At 33.2% G+C, this 14,345-nt stretch overlaps 1 protein-coding gene across 2 annotated transcripts in view; it reads right to left on the bottom strand.

The window, feature by feature from the left end:
- LOC134538834 (phosphatidylinositol 4,5-bisphosphate 3-kinase catalytic subunit delta isoform) overlaps nt 1–14,345 on the bottom strand; it is an 83,273-nt gene that overhangs the window by 21,220 nt on the left and 47,708 nt on the right. For both annotated transcript variants that reach the window (XM_063380362.1, XM_063380363.1), the window contains exons 13-14: nt 12,686–12,828; nt 10,810–10,961 (exon numbers count right to left, since the gene is read on the bottom strand). In XM_063380362.1, coding sequence (XP_063236432.1) covers nt 10,810–10,961; nt 12,686–12,828 — 295 coding nt within the window. The remainder of the gene's footprint in view (nt 1–10,809; nt 10,962–12,685; nt 12,829–14,345) is intronic.

The following is a 14,345-nucleotide window of genomic DNA, read 5'->3' as shown; positions in this document are numbered from 1 at the left end:
CTCTGTCCCTTTCCCATACACCCATCCAAGACTACTCGATCCTCAACAAAGCGCAAGAGAATAAATATTACTATTTTTGGTACATTTCAGTTAGAGACCCGTACGTAACCGAGTGCAACCCAAGGTAATTATAATAAATATTAATTTGGTGCACTACACATATACAATATACAAATTGTATGTTTTACTGCGGTGATTATGTGGCTAAAACTATCAAGATTTGGTCTCTTTTCCAAGAACGCTCGTTCACAGCTAACCGCTACATTCAAATAAGTTGGCCAGTAATGTAGTTTTCCTGCCCCCGTAAAAAATATAATAATAATTTTTAACTGTGTACTACAAAGGTTTTGCGCTCCTACAAATTTTATTTCTTTACACATTTTGTCACAGGTGTGTGCGTATGTGTATTATACAAACAGTTGAACGTTGACCATCTAATAGCATGACGTTATGTTGCAAAGCGGTATTATTTGCTATATTTGATATCTCATTAGGACTGTATTTTTCTTTGCAACTATATATACAGGTGAACTTTTTATACTATCGGAGAATATTTTGTAGCTGAATATCTGTCTTCAAAATATTGCAGGTTATTGCATTAATTTTAGTGTTTTAAATGTATTATGTTTTTAAGCATGTATACATGAGGCTAGAGCTAGAAAAATGTTTGGTTTCCGTTATTAGCTGACCTGCAGCTTATGGCTTTTGATTACACTTCCTTTTTAAATGTGATGTTTAAAAACGATGTTATTTGTAAATGTCCTGGCATTCGTACTTCTTGTAAAAAAACATAATCATATTTTCGAAAAATAAGCTATCATTTAGTAATTTATTATTGCAATATAAATACGTGTGTATGCCAGTCGCGTCTGGCGAAATGAGGAGCTCCTTCACGCTATCCCTACTGGTGACGTCAAGCATCACTGGTAGTTCGTCTTTTATGTATGAACTGGAAGTCAAAGAGGCTCGAAATAAACATCAGTTGTAACTAATAATAATAATTTAATTCTGAAAGGGCCACATACTCGAAGAATCGCCTTCTCTACGCAATCAAACGTGTTGGAAGTAAAATATCTAAGGAGTAGGCTACACGTCATAGGTTGTATAAGAATATTTCGGAGGGAGCTAACCAAAGGATATTTTATCAAGCATACAGATAAAGTGATATTTTAAGAGTAGTAATTTCCCCCCCCCCCCCCCAACACCACCCACAAACTGACGGATTTATTGACACATCCGTACATAAAAAAACACTGCTCCAGAATCTGCACCTGAATCGTCTTAGTGCGGAAAAGGTGTACATAAATTACGATCACTGACTGAGGTTATACAGAAGGTAATCAACCAGAGTAAGTGATTAGGAGCAAGGCATACTAATCCAATAAATATGCCATTGATATAATTTAATGATAATTTTTACTCACGTTTTAGAATTTGATATTGCTGAATAGCAAATTTACATTTTAAAATATTGTAGCAATGAAAAATTGCGAACCAATAAATATTTTTTGCTGAGTGTATAATTTGATTATGTCTTAAGACAAATAGAAACTAGATATTATGAGTACAAAATATTTGTAAGTAATAAAAATTTACATAATGAAATACTTACATTAATACAAAATACAAATATTTTTCTTTGATTTACAAGTATAACTTCAATTCATTTTCGGCCAACGAACATAAAGTTATGCTTTGGGCCCTGATAATAAATAATACCTACATAATTACATTTTCACTTTTCACCAAAAGTACATGAGGTACAAAAGTCAACAAACCTTAAAACACAATAAAAATATACCCGGTATACATTATATTTTAATACAAACACCAATACAATACTAATTTTAACTGAACATTTTTTGGAGGTATGCATAATTTTATTAAAATTAATCAGAAAGTAATGCAGTTACATGTTTACAACCTTGCGTACTTCACTTGCCTTTGACGAATCCGGATATGTTCAATGTTTAGCCAGCCGAAAAGGATGTTTGGATTTTATTTTTAAACACATGTGAAATTAGTCCTTTCTTTTAACACTTCATCGCTGTCACGTGAATTTAAGGCATCTTACATTATTATTGTACTTTTGTTTTGTAGTAACGATCGGTAGGCTAAATATATACATGTGTTTGTTGAAACTTCGTTTTAAACGTCCATAAATTAATTTTGTCAATTTATTTATTGATACCAGTAAAATACAAAATAAATGATATTTATTTTACGACCTCTTAAATTATTTAAATGATATATAAAATATGACCAAATTTTTTTCAAATGAAGACGTATTTTCAACTGGAAGTACGCGAGAATTACACAGATTCATTTACTTGCGTATTGCATAGCATACTTCACGTCCATTTCTGACAGCCTTGCGAAGTCACTTCCAAAGTATCTACAAGTATATTCTTCAGGCGAATTCGGACACAGCATTATAATATTCCATTATATCTAGAAGACGTGTTCTTACATTTGCTTGGAGTTTTCAAATATTTTTTTGAAATAATAAAGGCAATTTTAAAGTTTAACTCCATTTCAGAAACACTTACGCAATATATTTGGTGGTACTCTGTAGTGGGTTGGAATTTTTATAGGCCAGTGTGTGAGCGAGTGAATTACTTTTTGCATATTCGAGCAATTCAAAACTTAGGCAATAAAGTTTAATTATAACAATTTCACGTAAGCTAGAAAGCTCAAAGGCTGGTAAAACAATAGAATTTTATTTCATATAATTCTAGATCAATTTCATCTAAGTATAACACACCCATTTAAACACATTTTATATACATAATAATTTTACTTCAGCAAGGTCTTCGGTTTCTTGTAACACAAATAAAATTACCTAAAAAAATTACTGGACATACTTACAAAAGTTTTTAGATTGTAATATTTGCCAAATCATTTAAATAAATCTAACTGAAAATGTAAGAACACTATATAAAGGTCTTTAAAATTGTATTTTGGAAAATTACCTGAATGTTTATTTGCTAAAACTCCTCATTTCACTTGTTCAAAAGTATTTACATGTATACATATGCGTGCGTGTATGCGCGCACTTGGAACTTATGTTTCTTTGATCATTTATAGTTGCAAATAATGTAGCGGAAGTTAAATTAAAAAATATATAATTCTTTCTGGCCAATATTTGTTTACAAACATAATTTTACATGACCCCAGAAGAAAAAAAAAAAAAAAAGAATCGCCACTGCTTTGTAATTGTGTTTCTAACGAACTTGTGTAACTAACGAAAATGTTTAACTGCTCAAGGTTAGTGATACAATAAATGCTTGGGTAGTGAAAAATCTATTGTTAAAAACCAAAGGTAATTTTAAACGACTTTTAGTTAACCATTGTTCAACGACAGCATCGAGAGATTGGCCCTTATTTTTGTATCGTTATATACATAACTAAATCATTACGGGAGGAAGTTGCCATAGGCGGCTGGTCCTTCAGTTACTATTTTTTTTAAAACATCTCTATAGAGTTGCAATAGTAACTATTAATATTTTGATCATAACTCATTTATGTAACATTACACCCAGAGGTATAGCCCAATCTACCAGAGCTTAAGTCGAGGTACAAATATAATTAAAGAAACACAATTAAATAAGTATAACTAAAGAAATATAATTAAATAAATTTATAGAAAATCATTGTCATTTTGCAAATAATATTTTTACAATAATTGAAATATTCTAATAAAATCTTAAACATTATTTATTTGTCTTGAATGTATGATTCTTGAATAGAAGTATAAATAATAATTTAATAATTTAAATTGATTTTGGAAGTTATATTATTATATGAAACCATTTTGCTATTATTGTAATACACCGTGATTGCAGGATTCATTCATGTGTTAAGGTAAAGAGTCATATCAAAATACATAATGAAGTCACTAAGATAATATGTGAAATAATGTTGTAATAAAATGTAATGTGCGACGTTCACGTAGATGCCCGTAAACGAAACAGGTTAGATATTATAATCATATTTAACACTTTAGTATTTCCAAAATAAGTTTTTTTTAAGACGCCCAACTATTATAATATCTCTATCTACTAAAACAATTCAGTAATTGTAGTTAGATGATTTTAAATAAAAAATATTCTATGAATAAATTTGTCACGACAACTGAAGCATATTAATAATAATTTACATCACTGAAAAGCTGACAAATATATCTATAGAAATTGTCGACAACGTGAGACGGTTTTCAATTCATTGATTACTATTGCTGATACTAGTGTTGTGTTTTGACCGTTTCGAAGCGAAATATTCCCGCCTGAACTCCTGCAATATTAGAGCCATCTAGTGAGTAAACTCGGAACTAATCGGAGCTCTAGCGGCAAACTGTTGAACTCGTTCCTTTCATCAGCGGCAAGTGACAGTTAAATCACAGTATTTAATACTCAGATTATTTAAATTCTGTACGTTGTATTAAAAAAATTACTAGACAGAATTGTTCATTGTACCTCCTTTAAGTTGTGTGCAAAGTAACAGCCGTGTACCGTTAAAATATATACCTAATATTTAGTTTTGAAAGTTTCAAAATTAAAATTTAATAAGAAAGCATTTTTTGAAAAAAATTTTATCGTCATATTTACAAAATTCAAAGTTTTATTTACAATTCTGTCTAGTATGTATTTTTTATCTACTACGATATTCATGGGAGAAATAATTTTCTTGGAGGCTGCAAAACTAAGGATCTTAGCCTTAATGTTGTGGAAAACGTGTGCTCAAAACTCTTGTGATGGATGTTCTCTTCCACCTCCTTAATGTCCACCGCGCACACAACTAGACCATTACCGGTGTGAATTTAAAGAGTTTGTATTCAGGCTTGATATGAGCTCGTTTTACCATTCCTTAACAATACAAACATTAATCCTTAAGTTAGTATTTTTTTCTCTCAAAACTGGCTTTAAACCTGTCGCAGAGTTACAAATTTACATGAAATCTTTAGTTCTTGGACAAGGGACGTGCATATTGAAGCATCTCAATATGTCCAAAGTTTATGGTCAGATATTTTCACACAATTCTTTTTTCAACTGTGTATAGTCACGTGTTTACATTTATTTAATTTAGGAGTTTTGTTAGAAACAATTATTTCAAATGAATATAACCACTTTCAAAAGATTGTTCACGTTTAGGAACAGAAAAATTTATAAATGTTTTTCATTGCAATGTTAAGGATTTCAGTGCTGCCAACTGCCATTTCTGTTGTAGTAAGACAAGAATTGCCGAACATGCACAAAGATGCCACATTTACAGGAATTGGTTATGTTGCTTTATAAATTATTTTAATAATGGCATTGTAACCAACTATTTATTGTGTAACAACTGCATTTAAAACTGTGTTGAATAATAATACATTAAATTTTAAAGGAGAGCGAGATAAAGCCAAAAGACACCACCTTGGTTTAAACACAATTTTTGTGCTCACGTCGCGAAAGTTTTGGTTCATGGCCATATGGTTTATCATGGGACATGACAAAATAAAGTGAAGGCAAATTGAAACTGCCGTAACCACACGCAATTGCTGGCGACAAGATTATATGTGTGAATTGCAATAAAACAGAAAAAACACTGAAAATCATTTCAATATACAATGTAACACTGAAATGCAAGTTAATGCACTATAAAACACCAAAATGCAACTGAAATCACAAAATAATCAGCATTTTAAATCAAAAATTAAACTCACATAACAAAAAACTTATATATTTAAATTTATTAAACCGGAGGAACGTAGTATCATATTTAGCAATAAGGTTGTAGCAAATTGATGAACAAAAGACTGAATATATTAAACTTTTTTTGATCTTCTAACTGTTACTAGTAACTAATTTTTACATTACGGCCTTGGTACATTTTTCACACACATAATTGATGGCAGATTAATTTTTGTTTTTCCAAGTAGTAAGGAAAGCTTATTACAAATTATTGTATCATAAAAAAGCATCATATACCAGTCATAATAAACTATTCTGGTGTATGAAGTATGAAATATTTAAGTTTCATGTATGTTTAATAATATGCTAAATTTATGAATAAACAAGAGTTAACATAAAAATTAAAACAATAACACCCAAATATCATGGTTTAAAATCAAAATTAGTCTAAAAATAAAACCATAAAATTTTCCTGGCAATAACATAATAAATTAATACATTTTCCACTTCTAGTGTTCCATCTAAACTTTATTCTGATGGTTTACTACTAAACGCAGCGCTGTTACAACATAAACTGCGAAAATGCTTTTGCATAAAATGGGAAAATAATGCATTAATACTACAAAGGAAAATGACAATGTAAGTAAAAAAAATATATGTCAACCACAGGAATTTGTAAATCCCAGGTACACACTTAAAAATAAGATTCTTCTGTAATTTTATAAGATTATCCAGGTACCAATGTCAATGAAGCACCTGCCAAATTTTTTTCACCTTTCAGAGTGTAGTAAAACACTAACACAGTATTTTCCTTCAATACCTGCGAATTTGTGTGAAAGGTGCAACCCCCTCACCCCCCCTTTTTTTTATTAACTTCTTGCTATGCAATGGACCTTACTTTTTTGTTAGATAGGCAGGAAAAGATAATTGCCTTATTTGTCAAAAAACCAACTTATGCATACTGTTTTTAAGTTAATTATAGGGATGGGAAAACCGATTCCCAATTTCATCGATACCTGCCGATTCTACTTAAATAATCGAGAATCGAGAATCGATGATAAAAGTCGATTCCCGCATGTAGCAAAAAAAAAAATCATTTCACAACATTGCAAATCTGTCAGATACAATTATTTAACGACTCGTTGAGTGGGGTTATGACTGACTAGACGCATATATAACACAGTCATATTTCCCCAAATAAACATCTAAATATTGGACCGATGTTATACACAAGTCAAAGTACAAAAATTATTTATAAAAAAATTATCACTGCGTATTATAGCCTACGTTTCAGCTGAAAAAAAATCCGAAACAAATGCAATTGAAGAATATTAATTTTATTTTCAAACATGTAAGGCTTATGCCGGGACTTACGCAAAATAAAGGTGGTCGCTAGTTTTTCCCTTTCGTTTCATAAACGAAAAGGTAATTCACGTCTCCATTTCCATTGTCGAAACACAAAAACAATGACTTTTGTTACCTACAAAAAATCGGAAACTTCTGGATAAGCAGATGCCCTGCCACGAAAGACATTTGTTTTTAGGCGCAATTTGAAGCTTTTATTTTTGCACCACTCATGAACATATTACCCATTAACGGTAAAATTTCTGGCGGCCACTCGTTAACCGATTTCGTCTTTACAGTGCACAGTGATAAACAAAAGGGTAGCCTACAACTCACGTAGTTTCGGTTCCCTCCGAAGATTTCCGAAGTTTTGTGTTTTGGTATTAACGCCACTTCAGCCGCTAAATCAGAAGTTTCAAATGAAAACAAGCATGTTGTGACCAGAGATGTGACTGAACTAACCAAACCCTTCGATTTTTTTAATTTCAATTTTTGAGAGAAATCCGAAGTTGCACGAACGTGGTAGGGAACCGAAACTATGTGAGTTGTAGGCTAACGTAAACAAAATGCCGGAAACCGTGTTTGCAACTTCTCTGATAATCATTGATTTTAGTCAGACTGTTTTAGATTATCGATTCGTAGAAACATTTTTTGTCATGTAGTAATGGCATAAAATAGTTTACCAGTTTTCATAACTCTTCGAAATATAATAAATACATTTACTGCTAAAATACCAATAATTATTGATAGTGTGGTTGGTAGCAATTGTTCGAACAATTGCTTTGGATACGAAGACGTGAATCTTAGGTTATGTAGATGCGTTGTTGAATTGCACATGCTTAGCAGTTCAAAACAAACGGTTTTTATTTCAGAAAGTGATACGTCCACTTGAGATTGATAATAAATTAGTTAATGTTAATTTTTATGTAAGTAAGCATTTATTTTTATGTGAGTAGCAAGTTTCCTTACGAATATGTCGAGCGAAGTGTGGAAGCATTTTGTGATTGATTCTGCAAATTCCGATTATGCGATTTGTCAAGTATGTGACGTTAAAATTTCTCGTGGGGGGAAATCTAAAACTACTTCCAATTTGAAAAAACACTTGGAGAAACACAAGATGAATTTACAAAATTTGAAAAAAAGGAAAGCTGAGTTGGCCGAAAATGATCCACACAAAGTTATCATGACTAACACAGAATCCTGTGTTAATTCGTGCAACGAAACTTCGTCTTTAGTTCTGGCTAAAACATCATGTGTCAGTTCCTGCAAAGAAACTTTGCCTCCGGATTCGTCTGAGCCCAGCACTGGAAGAATGATTTGTTTAGATAATCAACCATTTAGTTTGGTTGAGGATAGAGGTTTCAATGACCTCGTAAAATTCTTGGAACCTAAGTATGTGATGCCATGTCGTAAACATTTCAGTGATAAAGTGGTGCCAGACATGTACAAAGATTGTAAGGATCATGTAAAACGGAAGCTGGAGGAGGCGGACTATATAAGCCTTACTACAGACATGTGGACCTCCACAAACAATGATGATTATTTAAGTCTTACTGTACATTTTGTGAACTGTGAGTTTGTTTTACAGCATTTCTGCATTGAAGTAACTCCTTTTCCAGAAGTATCACACTCAGGAGAGAATATTTGCGATTTCATCACGCAAACATTGCATGAATGGGACATAAACGCAAAAGTGGTTGCAATTGTTAGAGACAACGGAAGGAACATTAAAAGTGCCTTGGAAATGTCAGATTATAAGCATGTAGCATGTCTGCCTCATACCTTACAACTTGTGGTTAAAGATGGTTTGTTGAGCAATAAAAGCATCACCAATTTGATTGCCAACTGTCGGCGTATAGTCGGACACTTCAAGCATTCCACCCGAGCTTGTAAGGAACTGAAGAAAGCTCAAGAACTGCTCCACATGAAGTACCATAAACTAATACAAGACGAGCCAACTAGGTGGAATTCTGCATTGCACATGTTGGAACGTCTTTTCGAGCAGAAGCAGTCAGTCATATTAGCAGCAGCCAACCTTCGTTTACCTGTTGAACTCACAGCAGCAGATTGGAATCTGATTAAAAATGTTATTAGCATGTTGAACATTTTCAATCAGGCCACATTGGCTGTTAGCACTCAGACTGTGACAGCCTCCGAGGTCATACCTATTGTCAATAGTACCATTCAAGAGTTGCAGGAACCTGCACCTGAAGGATCAGGAGTTCAAGGCATGAAAAACGACCTTTTAGCCTCTGTAAAATTGTGGTGCAAAGATGTAGAACACAATCAGCTGTTCTCAGCTGCAACTCTTCTGGATCCAAGGCTGAAAGGACAAGTTTTCAGCAGCCCGGACTCCCTGATGGCGGCAAAAAACTTTTTGATTCAAGAAGCGACTGAACATTCAGATACAATGAATATAAAAGTAAGTTAGATAATTTTTCTTATTTTTATAAGATACTTAGATGTAACTAGAATAATAATTTAACGTTTACCAGCTCCAGGCTATCTGATTCATCATTGAAACAAGACCTATGATTAATTATAGATAACAGCCAAAGTTTAAAAATAAACAAAAGCCTAATTACATTTTCCTGGTTTAAAAACTGAATTTATTTGACTTTAAAAATTGTTTTATAATATGAAATTAACTTATTTGTTTTTTCTTTTATAATTTTGTGATTCATTTCAGAAATGTAATTTTAATTTTTTTTATTCTGCCACAGGCAATAACTGTAGCAGCAGCAACAGCAGAAGAAAATCATGGCGTGTGGGCATACTATGCCAAAATTATGAAACCTGCTGCATCTGAAATTCAGGACACAAGCATCAAAGAAGAAATTGAAACTTACCTGCAAGATCCAGTTTTGCAGCCTGACTCAAATGTGCTGCATTACTGGAGGGACAACACAAAATATCCACACTTAAGAAGACTCTCAAAACAGTTTCTATGCATACCGCCTGCCACAGTACATTCCGAACGTCTATTTAGTTCAGCAGGCCAAATTGTTGACAAAAAACGCAGTCGTTTAGATCCACAGAAAGTGCAGATGCTTGTATTTTTAAACAAGAATTTGTAAAGTACAACACTTTCATTTGCTAGTTCTCTAGTTGTTGCTTAATTTGTTAATTTGTACCCTTCTCTAAGTTAGGCAAGTTGTATGAACGAAAATAATTTATCTGCTCAAGGTAAGCCTAAAATATTTTTTTATAATTCTGTATTACAAAACAAATTTTTGACTAGTTTTATCCCTTTGACATATGAGCCATTAACTTCTAATGATGTAAACATTTATATGAGTTAATGTTAATAACTTAGTTGTGTACTCAAATTTGATAAATATGAATTTATAATGTATGCTACATCATATATGTATTGAAAGCTGAAAAAAAATGTTGCAAATAGAATTTGAATTATTTAATATTATGTTAACTAGGTGAGTATCGGGTATCGAGAATCGAAGAATTTTTTAAGGAATCGATAATCGGGTATCGGAATCGAAAATTTTGGAATCGTCCCATCCATAGTTAATTACTTTGGAATCTTCAAAGTTTTTTTTCTCCTTTCTTTCTTTCTTTCTTTCTTTCTTTAAGATGAAGTCAAGAACATTGGTCTTCATTTCCACTCTCGACTTTCTGAAGCTATTCTTACGAGTTAATACCCATGAAAATTGTTAAGTAATTTTGGGCCTCGTGATTTAAAGTGTGTACCACGGCAGAAATAAAAGCACAACACCTTATACACTAATCTCCTGGTTCCCACCAAAATAACCTGCACACTTCCCAACACACGCACCTGACCCGTCCTCTTCACCATGATGTTGTCCGAGTGCCGGTCGGCCACGCCCAGCACGTAGGTGGCAACACTGTAGCCCGCGCACGACAGCGTGAAGTCCTCAATGGCCTTGTTGAGTGCCGAGTCCGTGGGGTTGTGGTCCTTCAGCCACGCTGGGACACAAAAAAAAACAATTATGTTTCATAATAATACAGTAGAGTCCCGCTAATCCGAACTAATTGGGACCGAACCCTGTTCGGATTAGCGAAAATTAGGATTAGGCGGAATTTTCTTATTCAATGCCATTTATGGTCTTTATGAGGCGTGGGCTATTTAACATCTGATGTGTCAAATATTAAAGATCAGACACAAAACACACCTTTATTATTTGGCGTATTTAGCATAATATAAATACGTAAATATTTAAGTACTATGCACGTAATTATATTTTTTTTCGTTTTAGTTGAAGGAGAAATAGATAAATCATAATTTTCTTATGTACATATTAATAAACGTAAGACATTACTTGAAAAAGAACTTGTTTTTCTTTGCTTTTCAAGGTTCATAATTGTTATAAAAATATTTCTTTTTTCGTCCTAGCCCTGTTCGGATTAGGCTGATTTTCGGATTAGCGGGGTTCGGATTAGCAGGACTCTACTGTACATGCATTTACAAAAATAATAAACATATAGTAAATTTTCTTTTCATTTCCCAATGTAGAATAAAAAAAAAAGTGAGAATCGTTGCACCACAATATTGGTGTCTTGGGCATTATCATAAACTAGAATAAGCCCAGCAGTAAATTTTAGATAACTAATACCTCATGTCATAATACAATGAAAATCTCCTGCTGAAAAATGTTCAGAACAAAATTAATAAATTTTATTTTAACTATTTTCATATTTTTTTTTTTAAAAAAATCAATACAGTTAGAAGAAATTTATTTTGAAAATTTTGCAGTACCTACATTATTATTACAAAGTGAACAAAATTGGCTAGGTGATTTTATACTTACAGGACCTCGCAATAATCAACATACCTTAAAAATGTAAGAATTTTTAACCATTAAACATATTTCAAAAATTTTAAGGAATCAATTAATTGCTTCAAAAATCAAATGAACCCAAATAAAAACAACATGAATTTGCGTGTATTGCAAATACATATGTAATTATAAATAATATTTAACTAAGAAATATTTTCCTTATGATTCTCTCTAAATTGTTTGAAGGTAATATAAACGGATTGAGATTAAGTCACATTGACATTGAGGTCCCTAGAGACTATGAAAGGTGATCAGTAGGAACAAGATTAAACCATAACAACACTGAAAAGCAATTCAGAAAACCGCTTAAAGCGGAAATGAAAGTTAATACACCATACAGCACCAAAATTCACATTAAAACATGGTTTTAAGTAGCATTTATAACAAAAGTTAATTCAAATCATAAAAAAAATAAACCTTTTATTAATTGAAATTCAAGGAATGTAATTTCCGGAGAAAACAATTTAATTTGTTTTATAGTTCATCTCTTATTGAATTACTATGAAAACCACAAATGCAGTAAATAAATTTTACCACTATTTGGTGGAGTAAGTATAAAAAAAACAGATTTCATACAAAACACCGAAGTCTTCCGTTTTAAAAAAACGAAATTGGACTAAAAAATAAAATCATTGAATCTTGTCTCTAGTGAAGAGATGCTGACAAGAGCATGTGACGGTATTCATGGGCGGGGGGAAATGGGAGAGCGTAGAGAAAAAAACACAAAAGGCCACCGCAACGTCCACCGAGTTTCCAGAAGGAAGGAATTTTTCTGGTCTCGGACCCGCCGGCGACGGAACTGGGATCAAACACTGCAGCCCCTTCGTCCGAAGGTCAGCGGTCTGCTCTCACCCAGAAGGGAGCCCTTCCTGAAGGCAGACGTGGCCGCCAGCATGCCCTTCTCCTTCTGGATGTTGGCGATGGTCTCCGCGTTCAGCACCACCTCGATCAGCCCCACGCGGTGCTCCGTGGACACGCAGCCGTACGGGTTCATCCTGCCGAGACGCCCCCGACACACTCGAACCACAAGGCCGTTGCGACCCACCACCCGTGGGGTAGAGACCGGAACAAAATCGCGGATTCATTTCGCGATGGGCTAAAATTCTAGGGATGTGCGAGTACCCGATATTTTCAGGTACGGTTCGAATCCACAATTACCCGAACCCGGAATCGTTGTACGTACATGGATTCGAGCAGTATTACGAATATTCACAAAAGTTATAAATTAATTTAATACGGGCTCAAAAATACTAGCAGTGAAAAATAAAATTAGGCTACTATTACGTAAGTATTTATAATATGATGTATCACAGAAAGGTATGTAAATTAAATAATTAACACAGTGACATTAAAATAATTTCGAGATTTTGAGAGCTTAAACTATAATTATGAATTTCGTCGTATAGCAAACTATAAACCAAAAACAATTACATACCTACAAGAAAAAAACATCTTAGCTATTTATTGGAGAAAAAAATGGTTTCATTTGCTGAAACATTTATAAAACTGAGATTTCCCTGTGGCGTGCAGTTTATTACGATTGAGTTGGAGAATCGAATATGTTTTGGTTTTCATATTTTAAGTGTTTATTATTAATTAAGTTTACATAAATATAAACATTTCAATCTCAGTGTAATAAATAATTTCCAGTAGTTACAGTTAGAAAAAAGAGAACACACATTATTTTTAATTATTCTGTGCTTAATATTCAGAATCGGATTCATATCTCAAATATTGCCAGGGATTCAAATCGGATTTGAACCGAACTGAAAATCAAGGATTCGCACATCCCTATAAAATTCTAACAGTTGTATCCCAATGCTTCTTCTGCTATTGGCTCATGACTCATCTGGAGGGCTCTGGGCCAATGAGAGACACTCAACCAAACCTGTAAAGAATCACAGGGCTTCTACGATGGGACGTTACAAAAGACAGCAAGCCAATGAGTGGGTGACATTTGCCCGAGTTTTACGTAGAACTGTGGAGTCCATCCTAGCGGTCATTGAACCCGCAAATTTTTCTGGTCCCTACCCATGGGTGTGCCAGCAACGCGTTTTGGGAGCGAAAACTTCACAGAACGGTTTCAGTTCTAGATTGCTCACTAACGGCTCGCAGCACTCTTGCTACTGTTTGTGTTTTCGGCAAGTAACTTCATGGAACTCAAATATTCTACATAAACTTAATATTTCAGGAGTGTTTATGCGAGTACTGTACAATTACAGGTTTTGTTTATATTATGTGATATCAAATTTATTTAAAATAGAGTTGGGTGGAATAGGGAATTTTGGTCCGAGAAAACTTCAGGGCAGGAAAAAAACAAAAAAAAAACAGAGAAACAGGATGGAATAGAAAATTATTTGAGGTTAAAAATTTTAAAAATTTTCATACATTTACATTTTTTTCATTCTTTATTTTTATTTATTTTTATTTTATTTATTTATTTATTTGTTACATGCCACACCAACAGCACAAGGCTCCAACGGTGCCCCAATCTAGTTATTATACAAGGACC

The sequence above is a fragment of the Bacillus rossius genome, chromosome 14, assembly GCF_032445375.1.
Source record: "Bacillus rossius redtenbacheri isolate Brsri chromosome 14, Brsri_v3, whole genome shotgun sequence".
Taxonomy (NCBI): Eukaryota; Metazoa; Arthropoda; class Insecta; order Phasmatodea; family Bacillidae; genus Bacillus; species Bacillus rossius.
This window is presented reverse-complemented; position numbering and strand designations above follow the sequence as displayed.